General features: G+C 42.3%; 1 protein-coding gene across 2 annotated transcripts in view; it reads left to right on the forward strand.

Moving 5' to 3' along the window:
- nadkb (NAD kinase b) overlaps positions 1 to 19,109 on the forward strand; it is a 62,373-nt gene that overhangs the window by 34,718 nt on the left and 8,546 nt on the right. For both annotated transcript variants that reach the window (XM_061978802.2, XM_061978804.2), the window contains 3 exons: positions 460 to 545; positions 623 to 725; positions 4,749 to 4,915. In XM_061978802.2, coding sequence (XP_061834786.1) covers positions 460 to 545; positions 623 to 725; positions 4,749 to 4,915 — 356 coding nt within the window. The remainder of the gene's footprint in view (positions 1 to 459; positions 546 to 622; positions 726 to 4,748; positions 4,916 to 19,109) is intronic.

Genomic DNA, 19,109 nt, shown 5'->3' on the forward strand with positions numbered 1-19,109 from the left:
GACTGTGGTTGTTGTGTGTTGTTACCGCGCTGGGAGGACGTTAATGAAACTGCCTAACAATAAACCCACATAAGAAACCAAGAACTCGCCCTCGATCATTAGCTGTTTATATTGTGGGAAAGCGGACGTGAGAACAGGCTGTCAACACGTCACTCAGGTCCGCATGGAGCTGGAGGGGGCGTGGCCTCCAGCTCCGCCTGAATTTCGGGAGATTTTCGGGAGAAAATTTGTCCCGGGAGGTTTTCGGGAGAGGCGCTGAATTTCGGGAGTCTCCCGGAAAATCCGGGAGGGTTGGCAAGTATGGGCTTCACCAACTTGTACACCCGGCAGAGCTGCTCGATTCCAACTGTGCTATCATACGCTTGGAATGCTCGACAACAATGCCTTCACTCAACTTAGCCTCATTCATGAATCAATGAAAGTAATGGCACATAATTGTTTGCTTGGTGATCAATGCAGGTTATGATGATATCTCTGACTGCATTGATCTGATCATCTGTCTGGGTGGTGATGGAACGCTGCTTTACGCCTCCTCGCTGTTCCAGGTGGAGTCTCATTAGCGCTTAGCGTTAGCGTGTCGGTGTTGTTTGAAACCTAATCTGCGCTCTCTTTACGTTCCCAGGCTAGCGTTCCTCCAGTCATGGCGTTCCATCTCGGTTCTCTCGGATTCCTGACGCCCTTCAAGTTTGAGTCCTACAAGACAGAAGTGGACAAAGTGTTTGAAGGTGGGGTGCTTTCTTTTTCTGCATATTATTAATACAAAATCTAATCTAATGGAGGTAATCGATACTAATTATAATATTGTGATAGTTATCTGATCTAAAGAGTCTATTCCAATTATCCATCCATCCATCCATCTTCTTCCGCTTATCCGAGGTCGGGTCGCGGGGGCAGCAGCCTAAGCAGGGAAGCCCAGACTTCCCTCTCCCCAGCCACTTCGTCCAGCTCCTCCCGGGGGATCCCGAGGCGTTCCCAGGCCAGCCGGGAGACATAGTCTTCCCAACGTGTCCTGGGTCTTCCTCGTGGCCTCCTACCGGTCGGACATGCCCTAAACACCTCCTTAGGGAGGCACTCGGGTGGCATCCTGACCAGATGCCCGAACCACCTCATCTGGCTCCTCTCGATGTGGAGGAGCAGCGGCTTTACTTTGAGCTCCCCCCGGATGACAGAGCTTCTCACCCTATCTCTAAGGGAGAGCCCTGCCACCCGGCGGAGGAAACTCATTTGGGCCGCTTGTACCCGTGATCTTGTCCTTTCGGTCATAACCCAAAGCTCATGACCATAGGTGAGGATGGGAACGTAGATCGACCGGTAAATTGAGAGCTTTGCCTTCCGGCTCAGCTCCTTCTTCACCACAACGGATCGATACAGCGTCCGTATTACTGAAGACGCCGCACCGATCCGCCTGTCGATCTCACGATCCACTCTTCCCTCACTATTCCAATTATAATGGCAATAATTATTAATCTATTGTAATTAATGTAAACATTTAAATGTAATCAATCTAATTTAAAAATAGATGTCCCTATACATCTGTATGAATATCTAAATATATATAATATTAATATATTATATAACTATGTAATAAACATACATATTACAATTTATAACATCATAGAAATAATATAATATGTACATTTTGTGTGGGTGTGGGTGTGGGTGTGTGTGTGTGTGTGTGACTTTTTGACTCGGGCCATTCCGTAGCGTGGGGAAATGTAATGGCGTCTACAAACCCCGTTTCCATATGAGTTGGGAAATTGTGTTAGATGTAAATATAAACGGAATACAATGATTTGCAAATCATTTTCAACCCATATTCAGTTGAATATGCTACAAAGACAACATATTTGATGTTCAAACTCATAAACATTTTTTTTTTTTTGCAAATACTCATTAACTTTAGAATTTGATGCCAGCAACACGTGACAAAGAAGTTGGGAAAGGTGGCAATAAATACTGATAAAGTTGAGGAATGCTCATCAAACACTTATTTGGAACATCCCACAGGTGTGCAGGCTAATTGGGAACAGGTGGGTGCCATGATTGGGTATAAAAACAGCTTCCCAAAAAATGCTCAGTCTTTCACAAAAAAAGTTGGGGCACTCCTTGGTCCACAACTGCGTGAGCAAATAGTCAAACAGTTTAAGAACAACGTTTCTCAAAGTGCAATTGCAAGAAATTTAGGGATTTCAACATCTACGGTCCATAATATCATCAAAAGGTTCAGAGAATCTGGAGAAATCACTCCACGTAAGCGGCATGGCCGGAAACCAACATTGAATGACCGTGACCTTCGATCCCTCAGACGGCACTGTATCAAAAACCGACATCAATCTCTAAAGGATATCACCACATGGGCTCAGGAACACTTCAGAAAACCACTGTCACTAAATACAGTTGGTCGCTACATCTGTAAGTGCAAGTTAAAGCTCGACTATGCAAAGCGAAAGCCATTTATCAACAACACCCAGAAACGCCGCCGGCTTCTCTGGGCCCGAGATCATCTAAGATGGACTGATGCAAAGTGGAAAAGTGTTCTGTGGTCTGACGAGTCCACATTTCAAATTGTTTTTGGAAATATTCGACACCGTGTCATCCAGACCAAAGGGGAAGCGAACCATCCAGACTGTTATCGACGCAAAGTTGAAAAGCCAGCATGTGTGATGGTATGGGGGTGCATTAGTGCCCAAGGCATGGGTAACTTACACATCTGTGAAGGCACCATTAATGCTGAAAGGTACATACAGGTTTTGGAACAACATATGCTGCCATCTAAGCGCCGTCTTTTTCATGGACGCCCCTGCTTATTTCAGCAAGACAATGCCAAGCCACATTCAGCACGTGTTACAACAGCGTGGCTTCGTAAAAAAAAGAGTGCGGGTACTTTCCTGGCCCCGCCTGCAGTCCAGACCTGTCTCCCATCGAAAATGTGTGGCTCATTGTCACGTTCAAACACTGAGGACATCTATTAAACAAGACAAAAGGCAAGGAATCAAACAGAGGCATAATTAAATTTGTACTCAATTGAGGAGAGACGGCGTCGACCTGTAACCTCTTACAGTGTCTTAGCACGCTCTGACGAAGAAGGTTTTTGTCTCCTCTTTTATTTAGATGTTCAATGTTCACGCACCAACACATGTCTCAGCAGGAATGGAAAGTATGTAAAACAGTCATTGTTTTCGGTCACATTGAAGACCAAGAAGAGGATGTCTCGGGCTTGGGCTCTTCCTGGATCCAGCCGGGGCAGGTGTTGGAGGACAATGGATAACCCCTCCCGTCTCCTGACCACAGTTGCTTCAAGAGGGCAGCGGGTCGTAAATAGCGTTGACCTCGATTACCAAATAGTTGGAAGAGAGTTTGTGAAATACTTCAAAGAGAGTTCCTCTGGAAGTTGAGCAGATCCCGCCATCTGTCCGTGTTGAAATCACAGTGGGAGTTTCTCGAGCCTTCTTCCTCTTGGTAGGCCTCGAAAGACAGCCTTCATCTTCTTATCAGGAACATAATGTAATACAACGTTTCTTTTGTAATAACTTACAAACAATTATTCCAACACGCATTAGCGTAAAATACGACAGCGGAGACCCCGGACTGTTGAACGACTGAAGCTCTACATAAAACAAGAATGGGAAAGAATTCCACTTTCGAAGCTTCAACATTCAGTTTCCTCAGTTCCCTATATATATATATATATATATATATATATATATGTATGTGTGGGAAAAAAAATCACAAGATTATTTCATCTCTACAGGCCTGTTTCATGAGGGGGGGTACCCTCAATCATCAGGAGATTTTAATGGGAGAATTTGCATACCATGGTTTATATAGGGCACAGAGTGGGTGGGTACAGGCTGGCCTAGGGGCGTGGTGATTGGCTCATGTGTTACCTAGGAGGTGTTTCCGTCTATGGCGGCATGTTGTTACAATTTCGCTGCGCTTGTTGAGGGATGACAGGTCTGGACGGTAAATAATAAACAGTTTCTCTTTCAAGCATAGGTTGCATCTTTTATTACCACTATTGTAAGGTGTGCTGGATGCAAGAATTTGCCATGTTATTGAATATTCAACATTATTGTCTTTGAGGTCCCAAATGTGTTTGCTGAGTTCTGTGGTATTTCGCAGGTTTTTGTTCCTGAAAGAAGCCTTGTGATTGTTCCATCTGGTTTTGAATTCACCCTCGGTTAATCCTACATATGTGTCGGATGTGTTAATGTCCTTGCGTATTACCTTAGATTGGTAGACAACTGATGTTTGTAAGCACCCCCCGTTGAGGGGGCAATCAGGTTTCTTTCGACAGTTACATGCTTTGTTGGTTTTGGAGTCGCTCTGACTGGGGGTCGACGGCTCATTTGCAATTGTTTTGTTGTGGTTTGAGATGATTTGTCGTATATTGTTCATGCAGCTGTAGCTCAATTTAATGTTGTTCTTGTTGAATACTTTTCTTAGGGTGTTGTCTTTGGGAAAGTGTTTGTCAATCAGATTGAGGAATTTGTGTCCAATGTTCGTTGAGACGTTTTTGCTGTATGGGGGGGTTGTACCAGATGATGTCGTTTCGTTTTCTGTTCTTTTTTGGCTGGTTTCCTGGCGTGGGTTCATAGGTGAGGGTGAAATTGTATCCGCTTTCATCAAGGGCTTTTTGGTACGGGGGGGTTGCTTATATATATATATATATATATATATATATATACATATATCATACATATGTGTATGTATGTCATATATTTTAATGGTAATTGTAATGTTCCCAGGGAACGCGGCCATCACTTTGCGTAGCCGCTTGAAGGTGAAGGTGGTGAAGGAGATGTTTGAGAGGACGAGCTCACAGCAACCTCAGCAGCCGCATCAGGACCACAATGGCCTCCTTCCTCATCAATACACCAACAGTGAGGCGGGCAAGGTCACCCTGCAACTCCAGGTGAACTAACTTTTACACTTTGAGCTTTTCTTCTGTTTTCTTCCTTTGCCTTATATTACTCCCCCAATAGCGTTTGCTACGCCTTCCTTCGTCTTCTTTCCTCTTCCCTCGTTGTTTAGTTGAGTTTAGTCTTTATTTGAAGAGACAATGCACAGAAACATTCAGCTCAAAGACAGATATGTTCCGTACCAGATTATAGCTAAATAGCTCATTTCCATCTGCAGTCCCTGGTTACCTAAATTAAAGGGCTACAAAAATCATGCAATAAAATGATAACATTGAAATCATACTATAGCATGTAATCAAATTAAGAAAAGTCATAAAATGCCCTTTCATTAACACATTCTTAATATACAATACAACCACTCCTCATTTACATCATCACACATAGAACAATGTTTTTCAACCTTTTTTGAACCAAGGCACATTTTTTTGCGTTGAAAATAATGTGGAGTTTTGTTTTTAAGACATCCATCCATCCATTTTCTACCACTTATTCCCTTCGGGATAATAAAATATAAATATAAAAAAATATAAAAGTAAATAAACCCAAGGAATGGGGTACAGGGGGGCGGATGGGGGCTTCAGTCAAGCAATCAATCAATGTTTACTTATATAGCCCTAAATCACGAGTGTCTCAAAGGGCTGCACAAGACACAACGACATCCTCTGCTCAGATCCCACATCAGGGCAAGGAAAAACTCAACCCAATGGGACAATGAGAAACCTTGGAGGGGACCACAGATGTGGGGACACCCCCTGGGTGACCGGTGCAATGGACGTCGAGTGGATCTAGCATAATGTTGTGAGAGTCTAGTCCATAGTGGATCTAACATAATAGTGTGAGAGTCTAGTCCATAGTGGATCTAACATAATATTGTGAGAGTCTAGTCCATAGTGGATCTAACATAATAGTGTGAGAGTCCAGTCCATAGTGGATCTAACATAATAATGTGAGGGTCCAGTCCATAGTGGATCTAACATAATAGTGAGAGTCCAGTCCATAGTGGATCTAACATAATAGTGTGAGAGTCCAGTCCATAGTGGATCTAACATAATAGTGAGAGTCCAGTCCATAGTGGATCTAACATAATAGTGTGAGAGTCCAGTCCATAGTGGATCTAACATAATAATGTGAGGGTCCAGTCCATAGTGGATCTAACATAATAGTGTGAGAGTCCAGTCCATAGTGGATCTAACATAATAATGTGAGGGTCCAGTCCATAGTGGATCTAACATAATATTGTGAGAGTCCAGTCCATAGTGGATCTAACATAATATTGTGAGAGTCCAGTCCATAGTGGATCTAACATAATAGTGAGAGTCCAGTCCATAGTGGATCTAACATAATAGTGTGAGAGTCCAGTCCATAGTGGATCTAACATAATAGTGAGAGTCCAGTCCATAGTGGATCTAGCATAATATTGTGAGAGTCTAGTCCATAGTGGATCTAACATAATAGTGTGAGAGTCTAGTCCATAGTGGATCTAACATAATATTGTGAGAGTCTAGTCCATAGTGGATCTAACATAATATTGTGAGAGTCTAGTCCATAGTGGATCTAACATAATAGTGTGAGAGTCCAGTCCATAGTGGATCTAACATAATATTGTGAGAGTCCAGTCCATAGTGGATCTAACATAATAGTGAGAGTCCAGTCCATAGTGGATCTAACATAATAGTGTGAGAGTCCAGTCCATAGTGGATCTAACATAATATTGTGAGAGTCCAGTCCATAGTGGATCTAACATAATAGTGAGAGTCCAGTCCATAGTGGATCTAACATAATAGTGAGAGTCCAGTCCATAGTGGATCTAACATAATATTGTGAGAGTCCAGTCCATAGTGGATCTAACATAATAGTGAGAGAGTCCAGTCCATAGTGGATCTAACATAATAGTGTGAGAGTCCAGTCCATAGTGGATCTAACATAATATTGTGAGAGTCTAGTCCATAGTGGATCTAACATAATAATGTGAGGGTCCAGTCCATAGTGGATCTAACATAATAGTGTGAGAGTCCAGTCCTTAGTGGATCTAACATAATAGTGAGAGTCCAGTCCATAGTGGATCTGTCTTAAAAACAAAACTCAGTTGACAGTAAAAAGTCGTTGTCGCAATTGTTGGATATGACTTTAAAGCATAACCAAGCATGCATCACTATAGCTCTTGTCTCAAAGTAGGTGTACTGTCACCACCTGTCACATCACACCCTGACTTATTTTTGGGAGTTTATTGCTGTTTTCCTGTGTGGAGTGTTTTAGTTCTTGTCTTGCGCTCCTATTTTAATGGCTTTTTCTCTTTTTTCGGTATTTTCCTGTAGCAGTTTCATGTCTTCCTTTGAGCGATATTTGCCGCATCTACTTTGTTTTAGCAATTAGTTGTTTTTATCCTTCTTTGTGGGGACATTGTTGATTGTCATGTCATGTTCGGATGTACATTGTGGACGCCGTCTTTGCTCCACAGTAAGTCTTTGCTGTCGTCCAGCATTCTGTTTTTGTTTACTTTGTAGCCAGTTCAGTTTTATGTCGTTCTGCATAGCCTTCCCTAAGCTTCAATGCCTTTTCTTAGGGGCACTCACCTTTTGTTTATTTTTGGTTTAAGCATTAGACACCTTTTTACCTGCACACTGCCTCCCGCTGTTACCCACATCTACAAAGCCGGCTGCCACCTACTGATATGGAAGAGTATTACACGGTTACTCTGCCGAGGTCTAGACAGCACAGACACTCAACAACAACAACACATCATTTACAGACTATAATTACTGGTTTGCAAAAAATATTTTTAACCCAGATAGGTGAAATTAGATCATCTCCCACGGCACACCAGACTGTATCTCACTAGTGTGGTTGAAAAACACTGACATGGACAATACATGCTCTTGTTCACATCTGTCATCATTTGTAAAAAGAACCATGATTTTAACACACACACCTCACAGTTTACAACAAAATGCTCTCAAGCATAAATATATTACACATTAAGTTGATGTGTCAATCATAGTGGCCACCTTATTGACCGTGTGAGCAGCATTGATTGCTCCAAAGCCACTTTTTAACTTCAATCGTGGATGAAGAGTCATCTGTTGGACTTTTCAAGTTTGATTGTGAGGCCGTTCCATTCCTTTATCGCTTTATATGAAAAGGCTGTCGTGTGCGCGAACATCGTCCGAAATCAGCAAATCATCAGCAGCGTCGCCGTGGCAACAGTCATAATAGAGCTGGCGTGGGATGATACGGGTGGATGCGATGTTGTGCGCTTCTGTTGAGCCGGTTGCCTCGGAGACGCTGTCGTCAACAGTGTAGTCAACGCCAAAATGATGTTTAATTGAGTGTGCTGTCTCACACACACACACACACACACACACACACACACACACACACACACACACACACACACACACTCAAACGCAGACAGCTGCAGTGGATCATTTTCATCAGTTCGCCTGCCCCCCCTCCCAGGTGTCTCATGGAAAAAAAGAAAAAACCGCTGATTCTGCTGTCAGAAATGCTCCAGTCTAACCTCTGAGGGTTAACACGCTGTTATTTTTACTGCCTTTTTACGTCTGCTGACGTCAGCGCACCTGCCAGACGTCGTCAGCGCCGCGTTCTGCTGACAGTGAGCACACCTTGCCGGCCGCGGGAAGGCCACCTGCACGTCTGCAGGAGGATCGTTTTATTTGATGATCGGACTGAGCGTAGTCTCGGTGGGAAGGAGTTAGAAGTGGAAGACTAGAGCAGTGTTTTTCAACCTTTTTGGAGCCAAGGCACATTTTTTGCGTTGACAAAATGTGGAGGCACACCACCGGCAGACATCATTAAAAATGAAACTCAGTTGACAGTAAAAAGTTGTTGTCGCAATTGTTGGATATGACTTTAAGCCCCATTATGTTAGATCCACTAAGGACTGGACTCTCACAATATTATGTTAGATCCACTATGGACTGGACTCTCATTATTATGTTAGATCCACTATGGACTGGACTCTCACTATTATGTTAGATCCACTATGGACTGGACTCTCACTATTATGTTAGATCCACTATGGACTGGACTCTCACAATATTATGTTAGATCCACTATGGACTGGACTCTCACAATATTATGTTAGATCCACTATGGACTGGACTCTCACACTATTATGTTAGATCCACTATGGACTGGACTCTCACACTATTATGTTAGATCCACTATGGACTGGACTCTCACAATATTATGCTAGATCCACTATGGACTGGACTCACACTATTATATTAGATCCACTATGGACTGGACTCTCACACTATTATGTTAGATCCACTATGGACTGGACTCTCACACTATTATGTTAGATCCACTATGGACTGGACTCTCACTATTATGTTAGATCCACTATGGACTTGACTCTCACACTATTATATTAGATCCACTATGGACTGGACTCTCACTATTATGTTAGATCCACTATGGACTGGACTCTCACACTATTATGTTAGATCCACTATGGACTGGACTCTCACACTATTATGTTAGATCCACTATGGACTGGATTCTCACACTATTATGTTAGATCCACTATGGACTGGACTCTCACTATTATGTTAGATCCACTATGGACTGGACTCTCACACTATTATGTTAGATCCACTATGGACTGGACTCTCACTATTATGTTAGATCCACTATGGACTGGACTCTCACTATTATGTTAGATCCACTATGGACTGGACTCTCACAATATTATGTTAGATCCACTATGGACTGGACTCTCACAATATTATGTTAGATCCACTATGGACTGGACTCTCACACTATTATGTTAGATCCACTATGGACTGGACTCTCACAATATTATGTTAGATCCACTATGGACTGGACTCTCACTATTATATTAGATCCACTATGGACTGGACTCTCACTATTATGTTAGATCCACTATGGACTGGACTCTCACACTATTATGTTAGATCCACTATGGACTGGACTCTCACTATTATGTTAGATCCACTATGGACTGGACTCTCACTATTATGTTAGATCCACTATGGACTGGACTCTCACACTATTATATTAGATCCACTATGGACTGGACTCTCTCACTATTATGTTAGATCCACTATGGACTGGACTCTCACTATTATGTTAGATCCACTAAGGACTGGACTCTCACAATATTATGTTAGATCCACTATGGACTGGACTCTCTCACTATTATGTTAGATCCACTATGGACTGGACTCTCACTATTATGTTAGATCCACTATGGACTGGACTCTCACACTATTATATTAGATCCACTATGGACTGGACTCTCTCACTATTATGTTAGATCCACTATGGACTGGACTCTCACTATTATGTTAGATCCACTATGGACTGGACTCTCACAATATTATGTTAGATCCACTATGGACTGGACTCTCATTATTATGTTAGATCCACTATGGACTGGACTCTCACTATTATGTTAGATCCACTATGGACTGGACTCTCACTATTATGTTAGATCCACTATGGACTGGACTCTCACAATATTATGTTAGATCCACTATGGACTGGACTCTCACAATATTATGTTAGATCCACTATGGACTGGACTCTCACACTATTATGTTAGATCCACTATGGACTGGACTCTCACACTATTATGTTAGATCCACTATGGACTGGACTCTCACAATATTATGCTAGATCCACTATGGACTGGACTCACACTATTATATTAGATCCACTATGGACTGGACTCTCACACTATTATGTTAGATCCACTATGGACTGGACTCTCACACTATTATGTTAGATCCACTATGGACTGGACTCTCACTATTATGTTAGATCCACTATGGACTTGACTCCCACACTATTATATTAGATCCACTATGGACTGGACTCTCACTATTATGTTAGATCCACTATGGACTGGACTCTCACACTATTATGTTAGATCCACTATGGACTGGACTCTCACACTATTATGTTAGATCCACTATGGACTGGATTCTCACACTATTATGTTAGATCCACTATGGACTGGACTCTCACTATTATGTTAGATCCACTATGGACTGGACTCTCACACTATTATGTTAGATCCACTATGGACTGGACTCTCACTATTATGTTAGATCCACTATGGACTGGACTCTCACTATTATGTTAGATCCACTATGGACTGGACTCTCACAATATTATGTTAGATCCACTATGGACTGGACTCTCACAATATTATGTTAGATCCACTATGGACTGGACTCTCACACTATTATGTTAGATCCACTATGGACTGGACTCTCACAATATTATGTTAGATCCACTATGGACTGGACTCTCACTATTATATTAGATCCACTATGGACTGGACTCTCACTATTATGTTAGATCCACTATGGACTGGACTCTCACACTATTATGTTAGATCCACTATGGACTGGACTCTCACTATTATGTTAGATCCACTATGGACTGGACTCTCACTATTATGTTAGATCCACTATGGACTGGACTCTCACACTATTATATTAGATCCACTATGGACTGGACTCTCTCACTATTATGTTAGATCCACTATGGACTGGACTCTCACACTATTATGTTAGATCCACTATGGACTGGACTCTCACACTATTATGTTAGATCCACTATGGACTGCCCTCAATATTATGTTAGATCCACTATGGACTGGACTCTCACACTATTATGTTAGATCCACTATGGACTGGACTCTCACTATTATGCTAGATCCACTATGAACTGGACTCTCACTATTATGTTAGATCCACTATGAACTGGACTCTCACTATTATGTTAGATCCACTATGGACTGCCCTCAATATTATGTTAGATCCACTATGGACTGGACTTTCTCACTATTATGCTAGATCCACTATGAACTGGACTCTCACTATTATGTTAGATCCACTATGGACTGGACTTTCTCACTATTATGCTAGATCCACTATGAACTGGACTCTCACTATTATGTTAGATCCACTATGGACTGGACTCTCACACTATTATGTTAGATCCACTATGGACTGGACTCTCACACTATTATGTTAGATCCACTATGGACTGGACTCTCACACTATTATGTTAGATCCACTATGGACTGGACTCTCACTATTATGTTAGATCCACTATGAACTGGACTCTCACTATTATGTTAGATCCACTATGGACTGCCCTCAATATTATGTTAGATCCACTATGGACTGGACTTTCTCACTATTATGCTAGATCCACTATGAACTGGACTCTCACTATTATGTTAGATCCACTATGGACTGGACTCTCACTATTATGTTAGATCCACTATGGACTGGACTCTCACACTATTATGTTAGATCCACTATGGCCTTTCCAAGGTTTCTCATTGTCATCTCATTGGGTTGAGTTTTTCATTGCCCTGATGTGGGCGCTGAACCGAGGATGTGGTTGTGGCTTGTGCAGCCCTTTGAGACACTCGTGATTTAGGGCTATATAAGTAAACTTTGATTGATTGATTGATTGAAGTGTATTTCAAAACACAAAACTGCTCAGTCAGCATTAATTACACAATAAATGTAAAGCTTCCTTCACAGCAGCACAACATTAGAGAGCTACTTCACATGCAGCTACTGCCATCTTGTGTCGTTAGTAGAGATTACAGCAGGAGGTTGTCTTGGTAAAGTAGAGACCCCCAGTGGTTATATCGCACCTGACCACTATATCGCAAAGAAACAGTTAAGTGATGTAGCTCAGTTGGTAGCGTGGCCGTGCCAGCAACTTGAGGGTTCCAGGTTCGATCCCCGCTTCCGCCATCCCAGTCACTGCCGTTGTGTCCTTGGGCAAGACACTTTACCCACCTGCTCCCAGTGCCACACACACTGCTTTAAATGTAACTCAGATATTGGCTTTCACTATGTAAAAGCGCTTCGAGTCACTAGAGAAAAGCGCTATATAAATATAATTCACACACTTAAGCTCATTTGAAATAGAAATAGTCTGTTCCAGGGTCATCATCACACCTTTTTTAACAGTTAAGGCAACATACCTGCCAACTACTCCGGTTTTCCCGTAATTAGTACGGTTTTCATCAACCTATTCCGGGTTACGGTTGCAGTGATAAAAAATACGGTTTTTCATTAATTAAATTTTTTTTTTTTTTTTAAAGTTTTATTCACGAAATCGCGTAACAACAATGACATTCGACCTGCTTCCCGTAACTTCCTATCGAGCCATTCCGCGAGGCTATTTATAGCACCGCTGCCAAGCACGAGGCACCAGTTGCCATTGTTTCCAAACGAGCGAACGATCATGGAATCAGCCGGAGAAAAATCGCAAACGAGTCTTAAACCGAAAAGAAAACTGCAGTCATTCCGTGAAGAATATTCAAAAGCCTATCCGGGAATAATTATCCGTTCCAAAAAGGGTGAAAACTACGCAAATTGCACCTTGTGCAGACAAGATTTTTCGATCGGACACGGAGGAATTAGCGATGTAAAAGACCACGTTGGGACAAAAAAACACAAGTCTAATGCCGTTGCTAGCGATACAAGTGGAAAACTTTCAACGTTTTTCGGATTTTAGCCACAAAAAGGTAATGACACCAATGTTATCTATTGGAATTGTTTAGTACTGTTATACTGTTAAAAGTGTTTATACTATTTATGCTTTCAAGTCCAAGTTGAAGAAATCTTGTTAAATGTTGACAGCATAACTACCAAAATACGGAAGTATGTCCTTAATATTTTTGCAGTGCTATTTCTGTTGAAAAGTTAAAATGATTACATTAGAGATGTGATGTGCCACTTTTCAAGTGTCTGATGGCTTCAATTAATTTTCATTAATTTTTCATATTTTGAATTCTTTTGAAAGGCTTACAAAAAAACTACATTTGAATTGTAATTCCATGCTATTGACAGGACTATTAATTTTAATGAAGTTAGCTTACCATGTTTACAGTATGATAATTGTGATAGAAATGTGAATTTTAGGCACAGAATATTTTTTACAATTGAACAAGGCAGTAGATTATACAAGCTTGGACAGAAAGTTAATAATGACACCAATTTTTTTTTTAAATGGAATTATTTAGTACTGTTTTACCATTTGTTTACTGTAAAAGTTGTTTATACTGTTTATACTTTCAATTAACAAATTGAAGTCTTGTGAAAGGTTGACAGGATAACTGGCATTAACTGTCAAAATAATTTCAAACTATTGAAGTTAGCTTACAGAATAAACATGTCAATCAACCCATATGATTTTTGCTGTAATATTTTTGTTTTGAAAAGTCACTGTGACTGATAGAAAAGTGATGGTTTTAGCAACATTTTAACCTGTCTGAATGCTAATAATCATTTTGCGTCGGGGGGCGAAGCCTGAACCCCCCCACCAGGACTTTGTCCTGGACCTACCGGGTCCTGCGGCCCCTGGACCCTGGCTACTAGGTTTTTCTGATTTCAAAAGTTGGCAGGTATGAGGCAAGGTTTTACATGCTAAAAATAAGTTCACCACTTCAATGCAAATATATTCCTTCTTAACATAGAGACAATTAGCATCACGGCTAACGGAGAAATATTTCTGGTTCATTATGAGACTGTGGTGCGACATAATAATAATAATAATAGATTTTATTTGTAAAAAGCACTTTACATTGAGTAATCAACCTCAAAGTGCTACAGTGTATTAAAAAATAAATAAATAAAATAGAAATAAATAAAAATAAAAGTAGAACAGCCAAATAGCTAGAACTAGTATGCATATATCTTAAAGAAAAAAGGCTTTTTCCCCCCTTTAAAAAAAAGGAAAAAAAAGAAGGTTTTTAAGCCTTTTTTAAAAGCATCCACAGTCTGTGGTGCCCTCAGGTGGTCAGGGAGAGCGTTCCACAGGCTGGGAGCGGCGCAGCAGAAAGCCCGGTCTAAACCTAGCTAGCTAGAGATATTGGCCCCAAAATCGTGGAACAAGTACAGGAACAGCTAGCTAGCTTGAGTGTAAGTCTGCTGGAGTAGTCTACAGTCATACAGTAACAAGCAATTACACTTAAATACCATAGATCAAATATACTTACCCCATCAACACTTACCTGACTGGATGAAGTCCTTGGGCTCAAATACTAGTGTGGCCTCAATAGCCCTGCTGTAGTGTGTTGCATGCTGGGAATTATCTGGGCATGTGATGGAGGAATGCACAACTCAAAATGAGTCCCTCTCCTTGCTGGAAGTCACCAAAAAAAGGCTGTAAATTTGCCCAAGTGTACATTTAGGGTAAAAGCAGGGAGTAATATTGACTCTCATGTTAAGTTAAAAGTTAGTTAAAGTCCCAATGATTGTCACACACACACTAGGTGTGGTGAAATTTGTCCTCTGCATTTGACCCATCCCCTTGATCACCGCCTGGGAGGTGAGGGGAGCAGTGGGCAGCAGCGGTGCTGCGCCCGGGAATCATTTTTGGTGATTTAACCCCCAATTCCAACCCTTGATGCTGAGTGCCAAGCAGGGACGTAATGGGTCCCATTTTTATAGTCTTTGGTATGACTCGGCCGGGGTTTGAACTCACAACCTACCGATCTCAGGGCGGACACTCTAACCACTAGGCCACTGTAATTTAAGAATGGTGGGATTTTTTTCTAAGTGTCACAATTTAGTGTACCAGCACTAGAAAAGTCGAAGTCGGGATTTTTTCTAAGTGTCATCATTTTAGGGTACCATCACTCTGTGGCGAAAATGCTTGGGAACGAGCATTTAATTCCCGCAAGTGAAACCTAAAAAAACGGGCCAAGTGATGTCATTAAGGGCCCTATTTTCAGACATTTTGGCGTATTTCGGTGACGCCGAGGCGTCAGTCAGGTGTTCCCGGGGAATGTGAGGCCTTTTTGGGGCCATATTTTCAGACAGTTTGACGTATTTAAAAAAAAATAAAATACTGCCCCGGAATGACTTGCAGCGGTAGAGAAGGCCAAAAGGTCAACAAAAACAGTGGGGAATTGGAGCCCTCGTGTGGATTTTTGTCGCAATTGCACCCATAAATAAATGCATTATTAGGGCCCGCATGGCCCATTGTAAAAGGAATCCCAACGGGAGTCCTTTTACAATGGGACATAAGGACCTATTGAATTTGTAACGTTTTATTCTTTCTTCTTCTTATTATTATTCTTCCGCAGCTTTGCGCTGTAATTTGACCCCCTTAACATGCTGCAAAACTCACCAAATTTGACGCACACATAAATAAACGCGAACAAAACTTTTTGGTAAAAACATCAAACCCCAAAACTCAAAACTGCACTCTAGCGCCCCCTAGAAGGAAAACTGCCTCTAACTCCCAGTACAAATGTCGTAGAGACATGAAAGAAATACCTCTATGTAAGTCTCAATCAAAAAAATCAACAGGAAGTAGGCAATTCCCCCTTCAAGACAAAAATGTACTAAAACAGTCATTTTTGTCTCTTTGAGCTGTAATTTGACCCCCTTAACATGCTTCAAAACACACCAAACTGAACACACACATCAGGACTGGCAAAAATTGCGATCTAATAAAAAAAACCTAACCCCAAATCTCAAAATTGCGCTCTACCGCAATTTTTTAATAAAACGCAGAAAAAAATGCTCCTCGGAAGAAAAAAATGACAAAACTGCCTGTAACTCCCACTGGGAAGGTTGGAGGACTACAACTGGACAAAAGTATTGGGACACTTAGGACTACCACTGGACAAAAGTATTGGGACACTTACACTGGACAAAAGTATTGGGACACTTACACTGGACAAAAGTATTGGGACACTTACACTGCACAAAAGTATTGGGACAATTAGGACTACAACTTGACAAAAGTTTTGGGACGCTTAGGACTAAAACTGGACAAAGGCATTGGGACACTTACGAACAAAACTGGACAAAAGTATTGGGACACTTATGACGAAAACTGGACAAAAGTATTGGGACACTTGGAAATAAAACTTGACAAAAGTATTGGGACACTTAGGCCGAAAACTTGACACAAGTATTGGGACACTTTGGACGAAAACTGGACAACACTATTGGGACACTTGGGACTAAAACTTGACACACGTTTTGGGACATTAAGGACTACAACTTGACAAAAGTATTGGGACACTTCGGACTACCACTAGACAAATGTATTGGGACACTTAGGACTAAAACTGGACAAAAGTATTGGGACACTTAGGACTACCTCTGGACTAAAGTATTGGGACACCTACACTGGACACAAGTATTGGGACACTTAGGACGAAAACTGGACAAAAGCATTGGGACACTTAGGACTAGCACCTGCCAAATACGCGGGCCCGACCAACGCTGCTTGCAGCTTTAATTTCCAAGTGTTCTTTATAGAGAGACCTGACTTAAAGGGGAACATTATCACAATTTCAGAATGGTTAAAACCATTAAAAATCAGTTCCCAGTGGCTTATTTAATTTTTCGACGTTTTTTTCAAAATTTTACCCATCACGCAATATCCCTAAAAAAAAGCTTCAAAGTGCCTGATTTTAACCATCGTTATAAACACCCGTCCATTTTCCTGTGACGTCACATAGTGAAGCCAATACAAACAAACATGGCGGATAGAACAGCAAGCTATAGCGACATTAGCTCGGATTCAGACTCGGATTTCAGCGGCTTAAGCGATTCAACAGATTACGCATGTATTGAAACGGATGGTTGTAGTGTGGAGGCAGGTAGCGAAAACCAAATTGAAGAAGAAACTGAAGCTATTGAGCCATATCGGTTTGAACCGTATGCAAGCGAAACCGACGAAAACGACACGACAGCCAGCGACACGGGAGAAAGCGAGGACGAATTCGGCGATCGCCTTCTAACCAACGATTGGTATGTGTTTGTTTGGCATTAAAGGAAACTAACAACTATGAACTAGGTTTACAGCATATGAAATACATTTGGCAACAACATGCACTTTGAGAATGCGGACAGCCCAGTTTTCATCAATTAATATATTCTGTAGACATACCCTCATCCGCGCTCTTTTCCTGAAAGCTGATCTGTCCAGTTTTGGAGTTGATGTCAGCAGGCCAGGGAAGCTAGGGTCGATATTCTTCTCTTGATCATCTTCGGTGGCATAAGGGACGGTGTGAGCCAAGACATCCAGGGGGTTTAGCTCGCTCGTCTGCGGGAACAAACTGCCGCCATTGCTTGCCGTGCTACCGAGGTCCTTTGTCCCTGAATTGCTCACACACTCCGGCAGATTCAATGGGGGTCTGGCGGCAGATTTCTTTGACTTTTTCGTTGGAAATGCATCTGCTTTGAGTGTCGCAGGATATCCACACATTCTTGCCATCTCTGTCGTAGCATAGCTTTCGTCGGTAAAGTGTGCGGAACAAACGTCCAATTTCTTGCCACTTTCGCATCTTTGGGCCACTGGTGCAACTTGAATCTGTCCCTGTTCGTGTTGTTACACCCTCCGACAACACACCGACGAGGCATGATGTCTCCAAGGTATGGAAAACAGTCGAAAAAAACGGAAAATAACAGAGCTGATTTGACTCGGTGTTTGAGAAAATGGCGGATTGCTTCCCAATGTGACATCACAACGCTCCGAGAGCAAAAATTAGAAAGGCGTTTAATTCACCAAAATTCACCCATTTAGAGTTTGGAAATCCATCCATCCATCCATCTTCTTCCGCTTATCCGAGGTCGGGTCGCGGGGGCAGCAGCCTAAGCAGGGAAGCCCAGACTTCCCCCTCCCCAGCCACTTCGTCCAGCTCCTCCCGGGGGATCCCGAGGCGTTCCCAGGCCAGCCGGGAGACATAGTCTTCCCAACGTGTCCTGGGTCTTCCCCGCGGCCTCCTACCGGTCGGACGTGCCCTAAACACCTCCCTAGGGAGGCACTCGGGTGGCATCCTGACCAGATGCCCGAACCACCTCATCTGGCTCCTCTCGATGTGGAGGAGCAGCGGCTTTACTTTGAGCTCCCCCCGGATGACAGAGCTTCTCACCCTATCTCTAAGGGAGAGACCCGCCACCTGGCGGAGGAAACTCATTTCGGCCGCTTGTACCCGTGATCTTGTCCTTTCGGTCATAACCCAAAGCTCATGACCATAGGTGAGGATGGGAACGTAGATCGACCGGTAAATTGAGAGCTTTGCCTTCCGGCTCAGCTCCTTCTTCACCACAACGGATCGATACAGCGTCCGCATTACTGAAGACGCCGCACCGATCCGCCTGTCGATCTCACCATCCACTCTTCCCTCACTCGTGA

The sequence above is a fragment of the Nerophis lumbriciformis genome, linkage group LG19 (genome assembly GCF_033978685.3).
Source record: "Nerophis lumbriciformis linkage group LG19, RoL_Nlum_v2.1, whole genome shotgun sequence".
Taxonomy (NCBI): domain Eukaryota; kingdom Metazoa; phylum Chordata; class Actinopteri; order Syngnathiformes; family Syngnathidae; genus Nerophis; species Nerophis lumbriciformis.